The sequence below is a fragment of the Pteropus alecto genome, unplaced genomic scaffold, assembly GCF_000325575.1.
Source record: "Pteropus alecto unplaced genomic scaffold, ASM32557v1 scaffold25, whole genome shotgun sequence".
Classification (NCBI taxonomy): domain Eukaryota; kingdom Metazoa; phylum Chordata; class Mammalia; order Chiroptera; family Pteropodidae; genus Pteropus; species Pteropus alecto.
The window spans coordinates 10,892,921-10,914,960 of record NW_006441955.1 but is presented as its reverse complement, the minus strand read 5'-3'; the positions used below and the strand labels follow the sequence as shown (position 1 = coordinate 10,914,960).

Genomic DNA, 22,040 nt, shown 5'->3' with positions numbered 1-22,040 from the left:
GATATTTATAGCCAATAAATGTTATTTTCCCATATGATTCTCTTGGAGCCCATATCGTGTCATTTTTTAATCCCTCAAAGCCCTTCATATGGATACATATTTTACTTTCTTGGACTTTTTAAAAGGGTTAACAGTAACAGCTATAAGAATTAATGTATATATGGAATTCCATCAATAGTCTTTTCACAAACATTAATTGAGCACTTACTGAGTGCCAAGCCTTGAGGGATACAGCAGTGTACCTAAAGTTCTAGTGATGGTAAACACACAACATACAGATAAACAATGACCAATAGTGCAGTTAAGGGGAAAAAAAAGAATTATAAAAGTATATCAAGTTATAAGGGGTGCTTCCAGAAGGCCTCTTTGCATAAGTAACATTTTAACTGAGACTAAGTGGAGATAAGAACCAGAAATTATCCAATAAGAGTTGCCCATGGCTAGCTAGCAGTGAGCTGGCTAAGACTGACCTAACTTTATTCCAGTGGGTGTGGCTCACCAGATTCCAACTTTCCATAAAACTCTCTCTTGCCTCAGAAGAGGCTGCAACTTCCCATAGGCCCCAAGTTCTCCAGATATTGACTTTCCTAGCAACTGCAACAAACTGAACCTAAAGCTGATCACTTGGAAGCCAAGCAGATTTTTTTGTACAAGGCTGCCTAATGCTTGCTTCATAAAAAGTGGGACAGCCTTGCTTTCTGGGAGCACAGTGCCCAGAGATCAGGATACCCATCTAGCTGCTGCTTTCTTGACCATGAGGTCCAGCCTATACCAAGTGACACCACAGGTTGTCACCACCATGCCTCCACAGATCTAAACAGAGAGTAAATCATGCAAATATCTGAGGAAAGAACATTCTGGGCTGAGAGAACACATAAAGTCCTCAAGGAGGAGCAAGGAAGCCAATGTTGGTGGAACAGAGTGAACAAAGGAAGAGGAGGCAGAAAATGAGGTCAGAGAGGCCAGCAGAGCTCAGATCACAGGCCATGTGAACCATGGCAGGAATTCTGGATTTTTTCTATGTAGAATGTAATGTTCTATGTAGAATTGATAGTAGTGAAGGATGGAGTGGAATTTATGCTTTCCAAAGGACATTTCTTGCTACTGTATGGAAGATAACCTGGAAGAGAGATACCATATAGGAAGTCATGATGATAATCTAGTCAGGAGATGGTAGCAATGAACAATTATAGTCTCTATACATAACCTGGGTAAACTTTGTGATTTAAAAAGTCAAGTAACCTACTTATCCTAATACCTTGTTTTTGTTTGTTACTTTTCTTGATATATAATCTACAGAATATCTTAATATTTATGAACTCAGTCTCTTCAAAATAGAATATCAGAGCACACACTATTATCTCCATTTTTACAAGTTCAAAGTGATGAAGTAAATGCTAAAAGCACACTTCTCCTATGCCCTTTCCACTGCATTAAAATATTTCTTTATTAATCTCCTACAATGGATTTATTATTATTATTACTATTATTATTCTAGGCACTGTGAGGAGTATAAAGAAGCATCAGATACTGTTCTGGACATATGCCTCTAGCACAAGACATAGGTATAACATTTTAAGTAAAAGAATATAGCATAATATGAATGAATGACAAATCGATGTTATAAAAAATAGGTGCCCACTGATCTTAAATATTGAGACTATGAGGTAAAAGTTGTTACTTTATTATGTGAAACTCTATAGATCAAAAAATTACAATAAAAATTTTAAAAATTAAAAACAAAACACTACTGACAATATATGTGATAGTAAAAACTTAATCTTTTTAATGTATAAAGATCTCTTACAAATCAATAGAAAAAAGATGAGCAGCTCAGTTTCAAAAATTGGCCAAAGGTCTAGATAGGCAAATCACAAAAGGAAAAAAAAATGAACACTAGATATGTGTGTTGGGGGTGGGAGGAGAAGCTGGGGGACTCAATCCGAGTGGTAATACAAGAAATTTAAACAGCAAAAGGGTATTATTCTTACCAATCAAATTAGAAATATTTCTATAATGGAAATACTCAGAGTTGACAAGGATTTAGAAAAAAGAGAACTCATATGCTACTGTTTTCTAAGTATACTTATTAAAAGCCTTAAAAGTGCATGTATTTTGGCTAAAATTTTCCATCTATAAATCAATTCTGTGGCAACAATTACAGGTGGATGTAATGTTTTGGTTTCAAAAATTTACACAAAAATGTTTAAGTCAAGATCCAGTAAGAAATAGATTATATAACTCAAATTAGGGTGATTCGAGGAGGGTTTGTTTACAGAAGTCAGAGAAGTGTAAGGTATAGTGCAGGAACCATGGGCTAGCAGATGCAAAGTTGTTACCAACCTTAGATCTGCAGAGATGAAAAGAGGGTAGCTCAGGCCACCTTGAGAAAAGTAATGATCTTTGGGCAAGAGACACAAGTATCTTGAGGCAACTTTGCAGGGAGAAAGCCATCTCCTGCCAGGACAATTTACTGGCCAAAATCAGCCAGAATCAGAGGACATGGGAGCTAATCAGCTGATCAGTCCACACAGGTCAGATTTCTGCCGGGGAGGAGGCAAAGAACTAAGAGCAAAGAAACAAATCTAGTAGAGCAGCAATATTTAAACTGGAAAAAAGTGGGAAACGATAAACATTCAACAATATAGGACTAGTTAAATAAATTTTCATATGTACATAATGAAATACTATTTAGACATTTAAAATCTTCTTGCAGTGCCATTAAGTATTGATGTTTAAAGATACCTTGTTATATTGTTGCAGGAATTTTTTCAAAGATTACAAAATTGTGTAATTCTAGTTTGGTTTAAAAGCAAAACAAAATAAGTTCATTGTATGTATGTGGAAAATTTCTATAAAGAGATAAATACCTTGCCACATTTAGTTTAACAATTTATAATTTTAAGAAAGCACAGATTTATATTTGTATAGGACACTTTTGTAGGACTTGATTTTCTTAAAGCAGTTTTGCATTTACAGCAAAATTGAGAGAGAAGTACAGAGATAGCACATATACTCTTTTCCCCTACATATACATAGCCTCCCCCATTTTCAACGTCCCCCACCAGAGTGGTACATTTATTACAGCTGATGAATCTAGACTGACGCGATGTAATAATACAAAGTCTATAAGTTAACTTAAGCTTCATTCTTGGTGTTGCACATTCTATGGGTTTGGACAAATGTATAACGACATGTAGCCATCATTATGGTATCATATAGAGTAGTTTCACTGCCCTAAAAGTCCTGTGCTCCATCTATTCATCTCTCCTCCTTTCTGACAGTACTTTTTAAAATCCATGATCTCTTTACATACCCCTGATTTAGTTCAACCTAATTAAGGAAAATAATATAGGAACAATTACTGTTCCCCATTCCCATAGACTATGTGGATGTATATAGAGAGTGGCATAGAGAGAGGAGATCTGTTTGTGCTGCATCTTTTCACAGTATGAACAGAAGACCTGGCTCAGAAACTATGTCTTAAAGCACTGAGATAACTGGTGAAGAGGCCAGGCAATTACACAATCATTTTGCTTAGACTTGCAAAAGCAAAACAGGGGAAAATGTAACTGCAAAAGACATTAAATTTCAAGCTGATAAAGGTTGGCTTATAGGTTTAAAAGCAGCACAGTCTGAAAAGCTCCTGGGTATAATCCACCTGAGAACATCGTGATGAAGCAATGCTTTGGTATTCTTTTCTGCAAAATTAAAGGTTCTGAAGAATTGTGCTTTATCAGAGATCTTTTTTAATACTAATTAATCTGTTTTTTTTTAAGTGGGTGATTTCTAATGCTTGTATTTATTGTTATTAGTAAATAACAGGGTAGTCAGATTACACTAACTCTCTTTTTATCTATGTAATAGACTTTCCTCAGTTTCTATGTACCATACAACTTTGGTATTTTTGAACTTTAGTTTTGCCTGTCAATAAAAAAAGGTTTGGGTGTCTAAAGAAAGGAACAATCCTTCTGAACTTGGGTAACAGGGAAATGTTGATAAAGGAGATAACACTTTCACTTATGACTAAAGTAAAATTACTATTTGTCAAGGGCTGACCAAGTGAGCACCAGATTCTGTACTAAATATTTTATACGTCTTATCTTGATAAGTATTATTTTTTAAATCTCGCAGATGAGAGCCTGAAAATCAGAAATAAGTAACTTGCCAAAAGTCACGCAGCAAGTTATGTCTGAAGCTAGGATTCAAAATCAGTATTATGGAACGTAAAGTCAATGTCTTTAACCAGTATATTACCTGAAATTATGGGTAACTTTTGCACAGTTATGGAAAAGACTTTCCTTTGTCACTCCATATGATGTCGTTCCTCAAACTTTAATGGGCATAAAAATCACTTGAGATGTTTGCTAAGAATACAGATTTTCTTCTCCTGTTTAATTCTGATTTAATAAATTCAGAGTGATCCAAGTATCTGTTTTATAATCCAGCGCCCTGCATGATTATAACCCACCTTAGGTAGTCTGAGTTTCAATAGTTAGGAATCACTGTCACTTTCTCCAAGAACAAGCCCTTCACCCTATTTGGAGTATTTTTTCATCTCTTTTTTCTTTCAACTTCTATTTTATATGTCAATTCCTTCATGGAGTCATTTCCATCCTCCTTAAGCAGATCTGGCTTGAAATTCCTCTATGGTCCCATACCTCTTTTTATATACTTTATTTTTTCAGTTCTCACCTATTTTTATAAATTTAAAGATAACACAATCTGAAGACAATGAGTGGATTGTATGCCCACTACAATCCCGACTAAGAAGGTAGTAATGCATAGCTGAGTCAACAGAAGAAAACACCCATAATGTAATAACATCTAATGCTGTAGAATTGTATATAAAAGTGAAGAAGGTTGCAGAAGAGTAGGTATGTTGGGATATCATTTTTTGTGAGTTAAAAATATATCACACCAAAGAACAATTGCTGATTCAATTGGCTGCTAATTTCGCAGCCAAAATGACCCTAAATTTGAAAAATCATTTTTGTTATTCTGTGAAATAGTGTAGTGCAAATGCCATGAAAAATAAACTTTGGTTATTTTCACTGATGTCAGGATTTGGCTCAATGTTATAAAGAAAGAAATAAGGTATTTGGGGAATAACTTTGGAAATGTATTGAATTCCTTGTCCCTGGAAAGGTTACAAACCAAAACTGAATGATGTCCACTTTGGTGTTATTTAGAGGAACTTTAGGTCTAGGTGGGAAAGTTGACTAGATGTCTTTCTATGTTACTTTTTTATTAATATTTTAAAAGAATCACAATCTGTTGTTTAAAATAGACAGTTTGTATATTATGGGTATAAAATTGAGGATTAATATAGAGGAAGGAGCATATGCTTTGGAGCCATACAGACCTGGGTATGAGTCCTAGATCTGTACTTACTAGGAAGATGACCTTGGGCAATTTACTTAGCCTCTCTGTTCATTTATTGTCTCATCTGTCCAATGGCGATAATAATCCCTACTTTTTGAACTATTATTGAATTCAACTAATTGAATTATTATTGGATAACATGGAAGAACTTAGGCAAACTTGTATATGATAGCTGATACATAGAAGCATTTAGAACATGTTAGCTCATATAATTCCAATGATAAAGAAATGATTCAGGCATAGGTTTGGGAGTTAAATTACTTTTAAATCTTTCTAAAGCTAAATTTCTATGATAAAAATACATGGAACGGCTTCATGGCATAAAAAATAAAGAAAGAAAAGAAAATCCTCATACATCATCACAATAACATTTGCTACATTAGCACAGACTTCACATTATAGCTTCCCCATGGAGTTTGGTGAGATTTTCATTTGCACTCCCCACCCCAGTCTCATTTTATTTTTTATTTTGTTGTTGTCTTTTTTAAATAAGAAAAGTCTGGTTGTGTCAATTATCTGTTATTACTTCCAAATAAGAACATGCTTGCATTTACTGGAATTAGATCTCCATTCACTGTGTTGGCACAGTATACACCATCTTCTCCAGAGGGTCTGGGGCCTGTTAGATGGCACACAATTGGAAATTGGTGGCGTTGAGTTGCTGCCAAGGCTGGCAGACCTTTAAGATGGCATCTGGTGACCTTTTTGCTGAGCCCCTTGGGTCCTCCATTTGAGATTTGATGTTCACTGCAGGGGTGTAATCCAAATCAAATGTGAGATCTGGTGAGTTGGAGTTTCACGGGAGGTGGAGCCAATGGGCGAATCTCCACACTGCTTTGGGCAGAGGATGCTTCTAGATGCCTTTGTAATATTTCTAACCTGAGACTCTGAGCAGTAGTAGAAAGTGACAATAAAAGGCTGGTTTGCAGGAAGAGTCCAGTGTGAGAAAGTGAACAATTGGTTACTTTTCTCTACATTTATTTATCTTTCAGCAATACAGTTACCCTCCCTAAATGCTGTAGTTCCCAAGTGACACTAAACTCTCTAGTGTCCCACAGAGCATCCGCTGAGGTCAGAAGTACATATGAGGAAGCTAGATGTTTACTGCTTCCAAGGCAGTATTGATAGCATTTTCTTTATTCTTTTGAAATGGCAGATTTCTATTTTCAGTACTGCAGGTAAATAGCACACAAGTGTAGAAGAAAGAACTGTGAGTTCTGTGAACAGCATAACAACCAGTGTGTGTTGATGAAATGTTTGTGCTAACAACAGACACATGCCGTTTCTCAGCTGGGGAGTCATTTTCATGATAATTTTAAACTGCTATGTATGTTTTTTTTTTTTTTTTTTTAAACAGCTTTTACTTTGAACAGATTTACCAGGTTATTTTTGGTTTTACATCTACTGTGGCTGTTTTAACAGACAGGCAGATACATTTCCCATTTCCCATACAGTTCCATCCTGAGACTGCCCATGGAAAGATTTTGACATAGTTAAAGCAAAGATGATTCATCTCCCTTGCCTTCATCCAGAAGTTAACTCTCTATCCCAATGTGCATTTTTGCCTTTAAATCCTGCACTTCGTGCTTTGGTTGCTTCCTCCTCTATTCTCTGCTTCTCACATAATTCCAAACTTCCATGGATCCTCTCCAGACTCCTCTACTGGCAGTAGGAACTTAGATGCAATCAGGTAGACTTAGGTTTAAATTCTGGCTCCACTACTGAAAATCCACGTAGAATAGACAAATCAAATTCTTTGACCCTTAATTCCTTCATCCTAAAATGAGAATAATATAGGCACCTACCTGTAGGGTTGATCTGATGATTAAATAAACAACTGTATACAAATGGCTATAGTGTGCCTGTCATGGGACAAATGTTCAGTAATACCATTATTTTTACAACCAGTGCAGACTATGGTTACTTCTTTATGTTTGTTAATGCGATAAAATAAGTATATAAAATTATATATATTTCAGGTGTACCACATTAAAATTCCATATTTGTATATACCACAGTGTTCACTACTGTAAGTCTAGTAACCATCTATCACCAAAATTGATCTCTTTAACCCTTTTACCCTCCCTCTCAACCGCCTTCTCTTCTGGTAACCACCATTCTGTTCTTTTTATCTGTAAGTTATTGTTTTGTTTTGTTTGTTTGTATTTTTAGATTCCACACATAAGTGAAATTACATGGTATTTGTATATCTCTTCATCTGACTTATTACAATTATTTCTCTTATGAACTTCTGATTCTTTGTAACATTCATCTATATGCTAATTAGGTATGTTCCATATTATTTATATAAATCTTATGTCAATTTCTTTAAATACTTTATAAAAACATATATGTATATATGCATATCGTAAGTATACTCTCACTGAATTTTCACAAATGTAATACACTCATGCAACAAACATCCAGATTAAAAAACAGAATAGCACCAATATTCCAGAAGTCCCCTGACAATCCCTTCTGGGCTCTACAACTCCCTGAAAAAAGTAACCACTATCCAGAAGCTATCTATCTAACTTCGAGAAACAAGTTTATACCAGTTGTTAACTTTATTATATGTGTTATTTTTGGACAATCAAATGAAATTAAGTTTCTTGAGGTCAAGGACCGCATGTTATACATCTTCTCTCACTGCAAAAACTATTTGTTAAATATACACTTTTCTTCTACTATCTTGTTCTATTGTCATTCAACTGCACCTATCTGACAAAGCCCCAGCTCTGAATGTGCCCCACTGTCTGCCTTGTTTGCATCTCCAAAAGGACTGCTGGGAAATCCCAGAGGAGAGCATGCATCTTTTTAGATTGATGTCACAAAATTGTAGTCTCCAGCCTTTAATGATCACTTTCGCCCAGTCAACCTTTCTTCTTTTTCTCATCACCTGTCTTCCACTCTTTATTGGGGCTTTTTCAAGCCAGCTACCCTTACACAGACTTCCTACCCCAGGATTTCCACCTTGAGGGCCAACAGGTAACTATATTGTATTTATCAAAGAGAAAATTCAAGTTGTCAGCAATTTGATCAATATCCTGTCACCAAGTACAAAAATAAATTTGCTTACATTCTCACCTATCTCCCTACTAGTCAACTCAGGTTTCATTTCTGCCTCTGTTCTCTCAGTGATATCCCATTTCACTTTGTCAGAGTTCATGTTATTTTATCAATGATATTATCTCCATTTCTCTCACTCAATTGGCTCTTTACCATTAGGATTTATGTGTGTTAAAGTCCCTACTATCTTTCAACAAGGTAATAACCAAGCCCTATCTGAAATCTATATTGTACCCCATCCCTCCCCTCTTAAAAGCAAACTTCTTCATAGAGGTCTTTATACTTAAGTTTCTTCTTTCCCCTCTTTCCTCAATCCACTCCAGTACCTTCATTATCTCACTGAAGCTCCTTTATCAAGATTCCTGATGATATCCTTATGGTTTAATTCAATGGACACTTTTCAGAGCTTACCCTTCTCAAGAGTACCTGAACTTCTGCTCTCTCTCTGGAATAAATGTAGGTGTCCCTTAAGAGTTCTTTCCTAGACCTGCTTTCCTTCTCATGCTGCTGCAACCAAGAGGTTTACTGTAAAAAAAATATATACATACATTTAAATTATTGCCCATGCAATAATTTAAAGTACTGGAGCAACCATTTTATGTTCTGGTAACATGACATGCTTTAAAATGGATCCTTTTCATTGTATCAATAACAGCTAGAACTTATATAATGCCTTCTAGACATAAGGCATAACTAATTTTATTTTTCCTGGTTATAAAATATTGTCTCATATTAAAAATTTTAATAGTTTTATAAGATATAATGTGATATAATGTAATAGAGTGTAAAGGAATATCCTGAGTTCTACTACCCAGAGATTACTTACTGTTTATTCTGGTATATTTCTTTCTAAATATACTATATACTCTCACACATAAACACATATTATATACATGCATTTTATATAGTTGAGATAATTTTTCAATTATTCATATAACTGTACATTTTTGTGTGTCATTAAAATTATTCCAAGCTATTTTAATGGCGCTATACATTCTATCACATAAACACAGAATAAATAATTCAACATATCCACCCATTACTAAATATTTAGTTTTTAATTTTTCTACATTTTTTCCATAATATATCATCTTAAAAATTGATTTACTAGGTTAAAGAGTTTAAAGTTTCTAACACATGACACTTTTTGTCAGATCGCCCACTTTATTAATTATATCTATTTATATAGACATTAGTATCTGAGTTTTTTATTTTCAAAAGTTTTCTGTATTTAAAATGATAACTTGTAATTGTTTCAACTTGTCTTTAGTAATTAAAGTTGAATAATTTTTAAATTTTTATTTTTTGCATTTCTTTGAATCATTCCTACATTATTTTTTCCTTTTCTTTTCTCCATTAAACATTAAACTTAAATGGATAACTACTGAGAGAAAAAGAAGCCTCAAGGTGAGGAGTTGAGAGACATAGAACAGAACTGGTGCTGGCAAATTGCCTTGACTTTTTTTTTTCTAGTTGCAAACACTGAAAACACCTGTTAGACTTGCAAGTAAAATATACGATAACCTTTAGGGTTTGTTTTTGACACTGCCATTACTTACAGTAAGGGAAAATAAAGCCTGAGAAGACAGTAACATGGTCTCTCTATGGTAAATGATCCATAGGCAAATAGCCAATGTCCACCTCTTCATTCTACCGTGCTGAGTTACTGCTGTTCACACCAACAAACACCTTCTATTTCTTATGTAGTCTACTGAATGCAGATCTGCCTTGTGAGTAACAAAGTATAAAACCGTTTCTTCACAGCAAGGAGAATGAGAATGTGAAGGCAGAAACTCAAAGAGCGCTCCAGAAATCTGTGACTGGTAACGCAAGGCAGATGAGCAAAGACCCCCCAGCTCCTAATAGTCCTTCTGATCATCAAATTAATCATAACCCAGATGACGTGGAAGACAGCAAACACCAGGAGAATAACCGGAAACCAGAAAACCAGAAACTTCAAATGGGAGCACTCAGTAGCAGATTTCTGGATGGCAAAGTGAGTGACAAACACCTGAGCTTTTCTTGGTTAATTGACTAGTCAGGAAAATTCAGAGTTAAGATAGAAACATAGATTTATACTAAGACACACACGTACTAATGGTAATTAATATATTTCACATAACGTAGAATTTTTCAATCTGAAAATGAACTGTGAGGTCATTTTGTATATTGCACCTTTGTTGAACACCAATTGAGTTGGTCAACCTAGTCTATCTGTGGCTAACTCAGTGATGGTCATAATAGTGCTTATTGTCATCATACATGGAAATTTGTGGTATATTGGAGGGGGAGGGCCTGTCTGCTTTAATTTTATAGGGAGAGATTATTTAATTTCAAAATCCAGTGCAACCATACAGATATCAAAAATTTATCAGCCCCAAACTATCTGGATAGAAACATATATGACTGTACTCTGTTAAGAATCAACAATCCACAACAAACTAACTTGATAATGATGAATTTAAATTACTAGTAATTTGTACTTTAAAAACAAGAATAGCAGCAATTGAAAATTGGATACAAATCAAGACAAAACTAACAATTCATTGATAAAGTACCATCTCCAAATAAATTTCAGAAATTGCAATTAAATGAATACATAGAGGAGTTTTGCAGTGCTGCCAAGCATTAAGTGACAGCCAAATGTTTTAGTAGAATACTGACTTAGAGTCTGCAGTAAACTCAACCATAACTACTTTTAGTTTATAATTTTAATCGCCTCTACTAAATCAGATACTAGCTAGCTTTTAGTCCTGTGAGAAAATAAAAGCCTATGGATTTGTGATCTTTTGCTCATAAGAACTCTAAAATAAATAATTGAGTGGTTCACAACCCACCAATGGACCTCAGACCATACTCTGCAAGGTCTACTTGAATACTGGGATCCAGAAATAAAAGTGACTTGCCTAAAATGTCAGAGGCATAGCCTACATCAGAACTTGGGCTTTCTAATCCCCAGTTAATGTGTTCTTTTGGCTTTCTCATAAAGAGTCCTTGAATTTAGGGCCTGCTTGGAACAGAACATAATACATCTGCAGAAGTGAAATAATCTATTATGAACTTCTGAAGATCTCTGAGTTTTTACCTAATTTTGACTCTGGCATTAATATATTTGTTGTTGTTGCTCCCCAAGGATGACCTTGGGAAGAATACTACAATTATAAAACACTTTATTATTGCTGATTGCTTTCAGGTAAATTTTATCATTTGCTTCTTGGAATTAACCTGTGAGTTTATTTCTATGACTATGGTATAAACGATAAAACCGAGACTCAAAAAAGTTAAAGTGACTCATAAGTGTGCAGATAATATACTTTCCCAGGTTTTTTTCTTCTTAAATTTTTTATTGATATTTCTAATTATAAAATACTACATACTCATGTAGAAATTTTGGGAAATAGAAAGAGAATATAAGAAGAAAATAAAACTCAACTAAGAAAAAATAGTTGTATATTTTCTTCTTTCCCCCATGTATAGATATAGAATGAGAGTCATGAGATATCTACTCTTTGTTATGCTGCTTGATTCACCTCCTACTGAGAATTCTCCCCTTGGCTTCAAAAAAATTCAGCCTAAGCATCGTCTTTAATGGCTTGATGAGAGTCAAACTCAGAACTAACACTTAAATAACATTTACTATGCTCCAGGTGCTATTCTAAGCTCTTTACATATATTAACTTACTATTCCCAAACACCCACTGAAGTAGAACTCTTATCATCTTCCATTCATAGATGGAGGAACTGAGAAAAAGAGAGTTCAAGTGCCTTGCCTGGATCATAAGGCTGAGAAGTAACAGAGCCATAGCCGAAGCCCAAGTTCTATGTCCTTAATCTCCAAACTGCATTTATTCCTTTACAGAGATATAACATGACTCATTTAACTAATCCATTATTGATGGGGATTTAAGTCATTTTTAGGTTGTCTCTTATAAACAGAAATTTGTTTTTTAACACTCCTCCTTAACCATATCGAGCTGCCCATTCCTGGTGCAGACTCTGCATTAGTCTATATTATAATGGGCAGAATGTTCACCGGGTAAGCTGTTCTTAGACCACCATAGTCTGGATTCTTTCCTAGCTCTGTAGAGCCAGAAGGAAATGATGTGCTCCTCCTCTACCAAAAATCAACAAGGTTTTCTTGTAGGAGACTCAGCAGGGTTAACATCTAGCCACCAAACATACCAAAGTCTCAGGGGAGATGTGGGGCCTAATCGGTTCTGTCTGCCAAGTGTGTGGCAATGGCTTGCCAGATGGCAGCCCACTTGTCTGGTACAGAGACCCTCATTACCACCTTGACTAAGCAGTAAATGGAATCCTGCCTCAGTGAAAAAAGCAAACCAATCAGAACTTCTTCTAGAGCCTCATTCCTCACACATAGATGAAAATAAGCTTTTCTGCCTGGGAAATAACAGGCAATCTGGACTGGCTGAATTTGCTCCAAAAGAAAAGTTGCTGATAAAGACTAAGCTAATATGGGTGAGGATAGGCAAGTGTGAAACTCTTTTCTAAATTACAGATCAGCTTTGAAGAGTATCATTAGTAGGAGGTAAGTAAAGCTGAAAATGTTAAGCAAATCCATCATTTCACATATCTGAGAACAGTAAGATATCTTAGAAATCAACAAGTACGAACCTTCATTTACACGAATGAAGCATGAGAGGCCCAAAGAACTTAATGATTTGGTTCAAGGTCTCACAAGAGCCTGGCTCTTCTTACTGCCAGCCCTAGGATCTTTCTGTCTCCAAATTCTGCTTCTTAAGTGTCTTTGAAAATATATATGTTGTTTACATTGTTTCTCAGGATCATCAGCTCTGCCTTCTCTCAGAAAACAAAAAAGAATGAATGTGTGACTAACAACAAACGCAGCAGTTTCAAAAGTAAAATTAGAATGTGCTTTTTGTATCTGGCAGCATGAAAATGAAAGTGTTAGTGCTTTAATTTTAATAATTATCACAATTGATCAGTAGTGTGTTCTTTTCAAAGCCCTTTTGTGTGTTTGATCTTGCTTATTCTCTACAATAGCACTGTGAGATAGATGGAGGCACATGATGTTTTCTCATTTAATAGATGAACAGAAAGATGTCAAGGACATTACCACTTGGCTATACGTTAGCAGCTCAGATTCAACATATTCAAAGCAGAACCTGTGGTCCTGCTCTTCTTCTTGTGGTCTGTGTCTCACAGAATGGTCTCACAGCTCTCCAAGGTGCACCAGCAAGAAACCTGGGCATGATTTCCTCCTCTACCTCTCCCTAACTCTAATATCCAACTAATCACTGAGCCCTTTAAATTATACCTCCTCCTGTCTCTCAAAAATGCCCTCTTATATTTCCTCTGCCATAATCCTAGTTAGACCACCATTATACCTTGGCAGGGAGATTTTAATTATCTTCAAACTGGTTTACTTTTTCTACACTTTCCTCTCTATATTGGTCAGATATTATCATAAAATTTCTGTGTAACAAATTATCTCAATATTCAGTGGTTTATAATAACAATAATTTATGATTACATCTGCAGATGTGAGCTAAGGCAGCATTTACTCATTTCACTTGCACCTTCCTAGGCTTGGCTCCAGACTGTAAATTTGGTTCAGGTCTACTCTGTGTTTTCCTTATTGTTCCGAAACAGTGGGCTCTTCAAGGCAAGTTTTTCTTAAGTTAATGAAAACATTTCAAGAGGACAAACTCAACCACATTGCTCAACCACGAGTACATTTTACGTCTTTGCTTGTGTCATATCCACTAACATCTCATTGTCAAAGGAAGCCAGATGGCCAAGCATAACACCTATGAGACAGGAATATATACGTTGCCTCTTTTAGGAGGAATTGATCAAGTGTAACCCCTACTTCAAACATTTAAAACCATTGTTTAATTCTCATTGCCCTAGTACAAAATTCAAACTTCCTGACTTACTATTTTAACTCAGTTCTGTCTACACTCTACTTCCCTTCCATCCTCACCTTTCACTAAACTGAACTTCAGTTTCCCTAATAGAGTTTTGTTCTCTTTTATCTCCTATACTTCTTCCATGTTATTCCTTTTTATGTGTGAAAGTCTCTTCCCTCCATCTTTATTTAACTCCTAATTACCCTGTGGTCTCAACTTAAATATCAGTTCTACTAAGAAGCATCATGGTCTCATCACCAAGACTGAGGTGCTTTTCCTAATGTACTTCTAAAACAATCTGTGTATAACCCTATAGTAAATGTTGTTATATTATCAAAATAGGCTGTTTCCTTGCGTATCCCCTTCAACAAGTCTTCAAGTTCCATGAGAATAAGAATGTATTGTTCTTTGTTGTTTCTAAAACTCTCTCTCTACATAGTAACCCAAATCCAACATCTTATTTAATGGAGCAATGCTAGAGGCTTTCATATTAGAGTCTGGAGGAAGTCAAGTATATTATTATTTTTACTGGTTCTTAATACTACATTGGAGGTATTAAGCCAATGTAATTAAACAAGAGAAAGCAATTATAGGCATAATAGAGAGGAAGAGAAAAATTGTTTTCATATGATAAGACTATGCACTTAAAATCTCGAAACAGCTAATGAAGAAACTACTAAAATTAAGAGAATTTGACAAAACAGTTATAACATCAATATACACAAATCAATGCCTTCACACATATAGACAAGTTAAATGTCCAGACATAAACTTAAGGAATGTTCAGACCTTTATGAGAAAAAATGCAAAACACTCCTGAAAGACACAAGAGATTTGAACAATGAAAAGTCATGCTATGTTCTTATACAGAAGAAGTTATCATCATCAATCTCTTATCAAAATCCCAAAGATTTTTTTTGCTGAAATACAAAAACTCATCTCAAGGGTCCCTAAAAAAGAAGAACAAAGCTGGAAGACTTACATTTTCTAATTTCAAAAATAACTATAAAGTTTACAATAATCAAAACAGTATGGTATTGGCATAAAAACAGATAAGTAGACCAACTGAAAAGGATAAGGAGTCCAAAAATAAAACCTCACATAAATGGCCGAATGATTTTTTACAAGGGTGCCATGATTCAATGGTAAAAAACGGTCTTTTCAGCAAATGGTAGTGAGAAAATGAAATATCTACATGCAGAAGCATGCAGTTAGACCCTTATCTAACATATACAAAAAAAAATAACTCAAATGGATCTATGACTTAAATGTAATATCTAAAATTATAAAACTCTTAGAAGAAAAAATAGGGCAAAATCTTTACATTAGATCTGGCAGTAATTTCTTAGATGTTACCCCAAAGGCATAGGAACCAAAATTTAAAAATTGGATTTCATGAAAATTTTTAAGTGTTGTGCATCAAAAGATATTATCAACAGAGTAAAAAGGCAGCCCACAGAATGGGAGGACTCATATACACAATAAGAGGTTATCATCCAGAATATAGAGAAAACTTCTAAAGCTCAATAAGAAAACAAACATTCCAATTTGAAAATGAGCGAAGGAATTGAATAGACATTTCTCCAAAGAAAATAAACAAATGGCAAATAAGCAAATGAAAAAACATTCAATATAACTATTCATTAGAGGAATGCAAATCAAAACTACAATGAGATACAACCTCATAGATACAATCTACTAGAACAGAATAACTATTTAAAAAAAAAAATTAACAAATGTTAGCAAGGATGTGAACTGAACTGAAACACTTGTGCACTTTTGGTAGGAATGCAAAATGGTTATAGCCATTGTGGAAAAGAACATGACGTTTTCTCAAAAAAATTAAAAATAGAACTACCTTATGATCCAACTATACCACTTCTTGGCATGTACTCAAAAGAATTAAAGGGACGGTCTCAAAGAGATATTTGTACACCCATGTTCATAGCAGTATTATTCATAGTAACTAAAATAGGGAAGCAACCCAAATGTCCATCAACAGAAAAATGGGTAAAATATATATGCATACAATGGAATATTATTCATTATAAAAGCAATAGGACTTTTCAAATATACATTTGACTTCCACAATGTAACTACTTCAAAATAGTCTTATTTATAAGCAATCTTTTAAAAAGACTTGTTTATACTACCAATATGCAAGTTCCAACAACCCAAGAAGAGTTACTAAATCTGTGTTTAATTTCTGAGCTTCATTTGTACCGATTCTTTTAGGCAAACATCATAAAACAAGCATTGCTCGGAAGTCATTTCAGACTATTGTGCCATCCCCAAGCAGTATTTTGTGATGTGAAGTAAAGCAAATGAGAGAAACTGCTAGCATCAGAGATTTTATAGATACTTTGGCAACTCCTGAAGTCAGAAACGTGGTGATTCTTAATCAAAATTTTTCATTTTATTTTGACACTTTGGGGACACCTTTTGCTTTTGAAAAATAATAACCAAGGTGATTTATATCACTGATTTATATGAATGATTTATATCCCTGAAGGGACAGATCTGAAGCTAGCGTGCACTTGGCCTGAACAAGACATCACCATTCTGACACTGTTTATTAGTTCTCAAATTTGGTGCTGTTCTTAATACTGGGAGTTCTGGCCTATATAAAGTTCACACTCTGTTGGAGAGAGATACACAAAAAATTAAAAAATAAATATACTACAGTTTTAGAATTTGTAAAATGTTTAAAATACATTGTAATGCTCATTCTTCACATCAGTCCTGGGAGTAAAATACATTTTTCCCTTTCATAGGTGTGTCCATAAAACTTAGTCTGTGACATCTAGGCCAGAAGATCTTGAGGGCAAGAATTATACCTGTCTTATTCACTTGTACCTGCAGAGCTGAAAATAAAAATACTCAATAAATAAATTTTGGTGCTTAAATGAGAGGAAAGGAGGCTAAAAAACACCTTGACCCCATTAGAATGATAAAGTATTGATAATGCTTCTTTAGAATACTGTAATACAGAAGTGTACCAAATTCTCAGAGGCAGAAAAATACATATGGCTGAAATGGAAATATTTTATATTTAAAGTAATTTTCAAAGAAACATTGTTCTGAGAACAATGTGTCTGAAATACCTAACTGAATACTTTATAGAATGAAACTGCTTTGTGGACTGAATGTGAAATCTCTCTTACCCTAGTGTTGTGGTAAAAGTCAAGGTTCAAATCTTATCTGCACAATTTACTAGGGAGTAAATTTTAGACAATTCTGACGTAGTCATAGCTCTGCTCAAAGAGTTTCCATGGCTCCCCCTTGCCTTCAAAGTACAGCACAGATGTTAATAAGACTTAAGTCTATTCACCACCGTTCCTCTCACCTTCTTCTGCAGCCTTGTCTTTTGCCTTTCTCAAAACTTAAACTATGCTCTGAAATCACCCAACCCTCACTTAAGCCCATGTGCTATCTATAAAATTTTCAATGTTCAGTTTCCTTTTCTTGTACTCTTCTCCTCCTCCCTTACCACACAATTAGCCTATTCGAATTGGTATCTAACTCATCATTCAAGCCTAGACTTAAATATCATTGCTTCCAGACCTGGACCACCAAAGTCCAGGTTAGATGGCCCTGTGAACTGTTCAGATAGTGGCCCTCTTTCCATATTGTACTGTCACAGTTGTTTGCTGTGCCTCTATCTGCAAACTCTGTGAGCACAGTGGCCAGATGTTTTGTTCACTGTAGGACCTATCATAGTGCCTGGCCCAGACCAGGCGAAACTTAAGTATTTCCTAAATGAAGGAATAAAGTTCCTTAACTTCTGCAAGCTTTGGCTTTCCAAATATAAAAGGGTGCTAATAGTACCTATCTTATAGGGTTGTTGTAAGGATTAAATTGAATGACATAGACAAAGCACTCATATGGTGCCTTGTAAAGAGTATGTGCCCAAAATTTTAAGTATTGTTATTCTTATGTCTATTCTAGAACTCTCTGCCACTCTTGCTCACTCTGCCAACTCTAGAGAGCCTCTTGATTTTTCTCATGCTTCATGACTATAAAGCAGCTGTAGGCTGCTATCCACACTGATAGGTTATTCAACATGGCTACCAATTGAGTACACTCAGTTTTCAGTGAGTCCTTCTGATAATGTCTCCTTTTAATTATCTGATATTAAAAATAACCATGTGTCTTGATTTGTACCTGGAATTTTATTTTAATCAGTTATGGCAAGTTGACGGATATAGAGGCAACTGCCTTTAAAAAAGAGTTTATTGTTTACATTCCTTAGGAAAAGGGGGTATATGACATTACACAGGGCCACATAGGAAAGCACTAAGGTAAATCAAGAGGTGCAAGTGAGGGGAAAGCACAGGACCCAGTCTTTATTGGGGTTTCCCTGAGAGAGGCAGGGCAGGGTAAACAGATTAGGACTGGCTAGTTTGAATAATCCCAGGAGACTTTGGGCATATGGGCTGTCCCTAGTTGTCTGCTTTCTGGACTTGGGTTGATTTCAACAGAAGAAATATTGGTTTTGTGTCTGAGAATTAGATAAAGGTAGTGGTTGGGGATATATAGACTCAGGATTGGTTGCTTTGCATATGAACAGTATATTAGCAGGCAGCTGTTTACTATCTCTAAGAATTAGTTTGGCCTGGGAGGGATAGTCTCTTCCAGCCAACAATGTCCCCCAAGATGTCAAACCATCAGAAAATAAAAAGCATGATTAATACACCATACTCCATGTCAAGAGGAAATGGGATTTCATCATTGACCCCTGTTCCATCATTTATTCTATTATAATCTTTAATAACATTGCTCTGTGGATATCATAGTCTGGGTTTTTAAATGCTTCTATTCCATTCTAAACAGAGCTCACAATTGCCTTTGCTGCCCTTCCTCTAAAACAGCCTAAGGATATCCTTATTGTTAATAAGAACTCTATATTTGCCTATAAACACCTCACATTCTGCTTTTCCTTTGTCACGAACACCTGTCTTGTACAAATGAATGATAATTGTTAATATATTTGTCAAATGTGTTAATTATGTAATGCTGAAATTAATGCTGAAATTGATGTTGAGGTAAGCTTTCTTCTTTGGAGACTCAATGATCCAATGACTACATGGGCTGAAGTCATTTGGAACTGGGAATGTTTTAAGAAATTGGCTGGCTTGCTCATATTTTCCCTTCTTTCCTCTTTCTCTTCCCCTCTCCCTTTCTGAGTCTTACTACCATTTCTTTGTTTCTTTAAAATTCCCAACCAGGCAAATGTCCATTGCATCTCTGTACCAACTGGAGACCAATCCCTGTCCTACATCCATGGCCTTCCCAGGAGAAACTTTAGAGACTGGTCCTTGGAACAGATGGCAAGGGGTGGCTCTGACCAACCAGAGGTGTGTATGCTTAGAGTTGGTGGGTGGTTTCCTATTGTGGATGAAGGATATTTTTTTATTGACTGTATATTTGGATGTAGAACAGATAATAAGACAGTGAGAATGGACTAGTGGATACCAGACTCCATATGTCCAACCAGCTTTCTAGGAAGTTTCTCCAGGAAGGTTCCCAAATGTCTCAACTAAACTTTTCTTCTTCCTCCCATCTTCCTCCTCTCATATCCAATGGGTGTTTAAGATTTCTTATTCTAAATTCTCTTATAATCAAGAAGTTATTTTGTAAACAATAGATGATATATACCTTAAAGAGCCTTCTAACAGAGTTATGTACTTTGAGGTGATATTCTCCTGAAGAAGGTCCTGAGGTATTGTAAACTAATAAATACACCCAAATACTTACCTTTAGGTGTTACTAACTCATCCTATTCTAGGATAGGTCTGAAAGTGAATGATACCAGCCCTTATAGGCTTCTGCTTCCTTGTATTAGCCTACAGCCATCATTATTTTAGAGCCAAGTTAATTTGTTGTTGTTGTTGTGTCAGGATATTGCCCAGAGGCCAACTGGAATGACTAAAGAAGATACTTTTCTTCTTGCCCTGGTCAGAAGAGAACTCAAGTCATGCTCTTTGAGTTCTGGCTTATTAGACAGGCTTGAGAAAGAGCTGAAGATCCTAGATCCCACCTTTTCAGGATTTCTTCTTCAATCTCAGCTGAGCCACCTCTTCTTGAGGCATGAAGTCCCTCTACAGTTACCAACAATCAAGATCCTCTGCCAGAGATTTTCTAGAAGGGGCTCTCCTGAAATGGTATGGCCACCTTGCTATTTTAAATGTGGGTTCCTTTTGTTTATTTTACTTGAACCAACCAAAGTAATAGAATTAAAAAGCAAGTTTCTTTCTTGAATATAACCTTTACTATTGACTCCTAAGATACAAAGCTTATTTATATTCAGATGTGTAAATCTCTGGTCTGAATAGACCAGAATATAAAATAAATTTAGGTCTCTTAGTCCTGCTTAATTTCTCTTTAAAGGGCTTTCCTATCTCAACTTTCATTGTCCATTCTTAACATTATTGGAATACTTACAGATTCAAGATAATGGGCACACTTAAGTCCACTTACAAGCTAATCCATCTGTAAATTTTAAGAAAAGACTGGAGAACTTGACTAAGATATATCATGATAGTTCTTAGAAAGTTAGAGATGAGGGGTATCTTTCTTTGAAATAGAACTCATTAGGAAACTAAGACCCAGAAGGGTTAAGGAACTTTCTCAGGGCACCCAGAAAATTGCTGGAAGACTCAGGGCAGACATAAAGATTCTCCAATACAAAGGCAGTATTCTTTCTCTGACTGCACTTCCCAAGCTCACACTTGTGAGTGAACACAAAGAACGGTCCAAGTGTAGGCAAATTCAGGGAGCTAGTGGAAAATATCCTAAAATAGGAAGAAGTAATATCAGTGGGTAAATAATTAGTGAGCATGTATTGATAGAAAACTAGACAAAAAAAAAAAAATTAGACCAAAACCAAACTCATGGAGATAGGCTAAGGATTTAGTAACAGAAGTATTTAGCAATACAATGCTAACATATTAGCACAACCTCTATGACTCTTCAGTTCAATCAAATTTTCTACCCTGAAACCTACTTATACTGGAGATCTTATATCTCCTCCACTGCCATCCCTTCTACTGCTCTTCAGTTGTCTGTCCATCACTGTTCCTAGGATGTCATCCAGCTCAGCAATGGAAATGGATGACATTCCTTCAGTCCTTCTCTACATAAAAAAAAGCCTTGAGATTTTTTTTCATTTAGCTTAATAAAGCCTTCTCCCCAAATAATCTGAATATACATGCTGAATATATCTAAATATAAGCATATGTTATATAAAGTATGTAATAGATGTGAGTGAGAGAAAGAGAGGCTAGAGGCTAGGTTATGATGTAGTAACAAACAGCCTCAAAGTCTCAGTTGCTTAAAACAACAAAAGCTTTTTTCATTTACATTTCTGTAATGAGTTAGCCACAGGCTCTTCTCAGTACTGTCACTGTCATAGCTCCAAAATCCAGGCGCTGATGAAACAGACACTCTGAAATATTTTTGGACATGATGGCAGAGAGGAAAAATGAGAGATCTGGAGGGTCTCACGCGAGTTTAATCCTTAACCCAGAAGTAGCACATGTCACTTCTGCTCACAACTCATAGGCCAGAACTGGTCACATGGCCCTATCCAACCAGGAAATACAATTTCACCATCTATCCAGAAAGGAGAATAATAGGACTATTTGGTAAAAAGCACTAATAAATTTCCAAACACATTTTATCTCAGCAGACCTC

At 35.5% G+C, this 22,040-nt stretch overlaps 1 protein-coding gene across 1 annotated transcript in view; it reads left to right on the top strand.

Moving 5' to 3' along the window:
- The window catches only part of CUNH1orf87 (chromosome unknown C1orf87 homolog), a 65,215-nt gene that overhangs the window by 5,865 nt on the left and 37,310 nt on the right, over positions 1–22,040 (top strand). Inside the window, exons 2-4 of the mRNA XM_006919262.1 lie at positions 10,219–10,446; positions 19,558–19,702; positions 20,246–20,509. Of these exons, the coding sequence (XP_006919324.1) occupies positions 10,219–10,446; positions 19,558–19,702; positions 20,246–20,509 (637 nt within the window). The remainder of the gene's footprint in view (positions 1–10,218; positions 10,447–19,557; positions 19,703–20,245; positions 20,510–22,040) is intronic.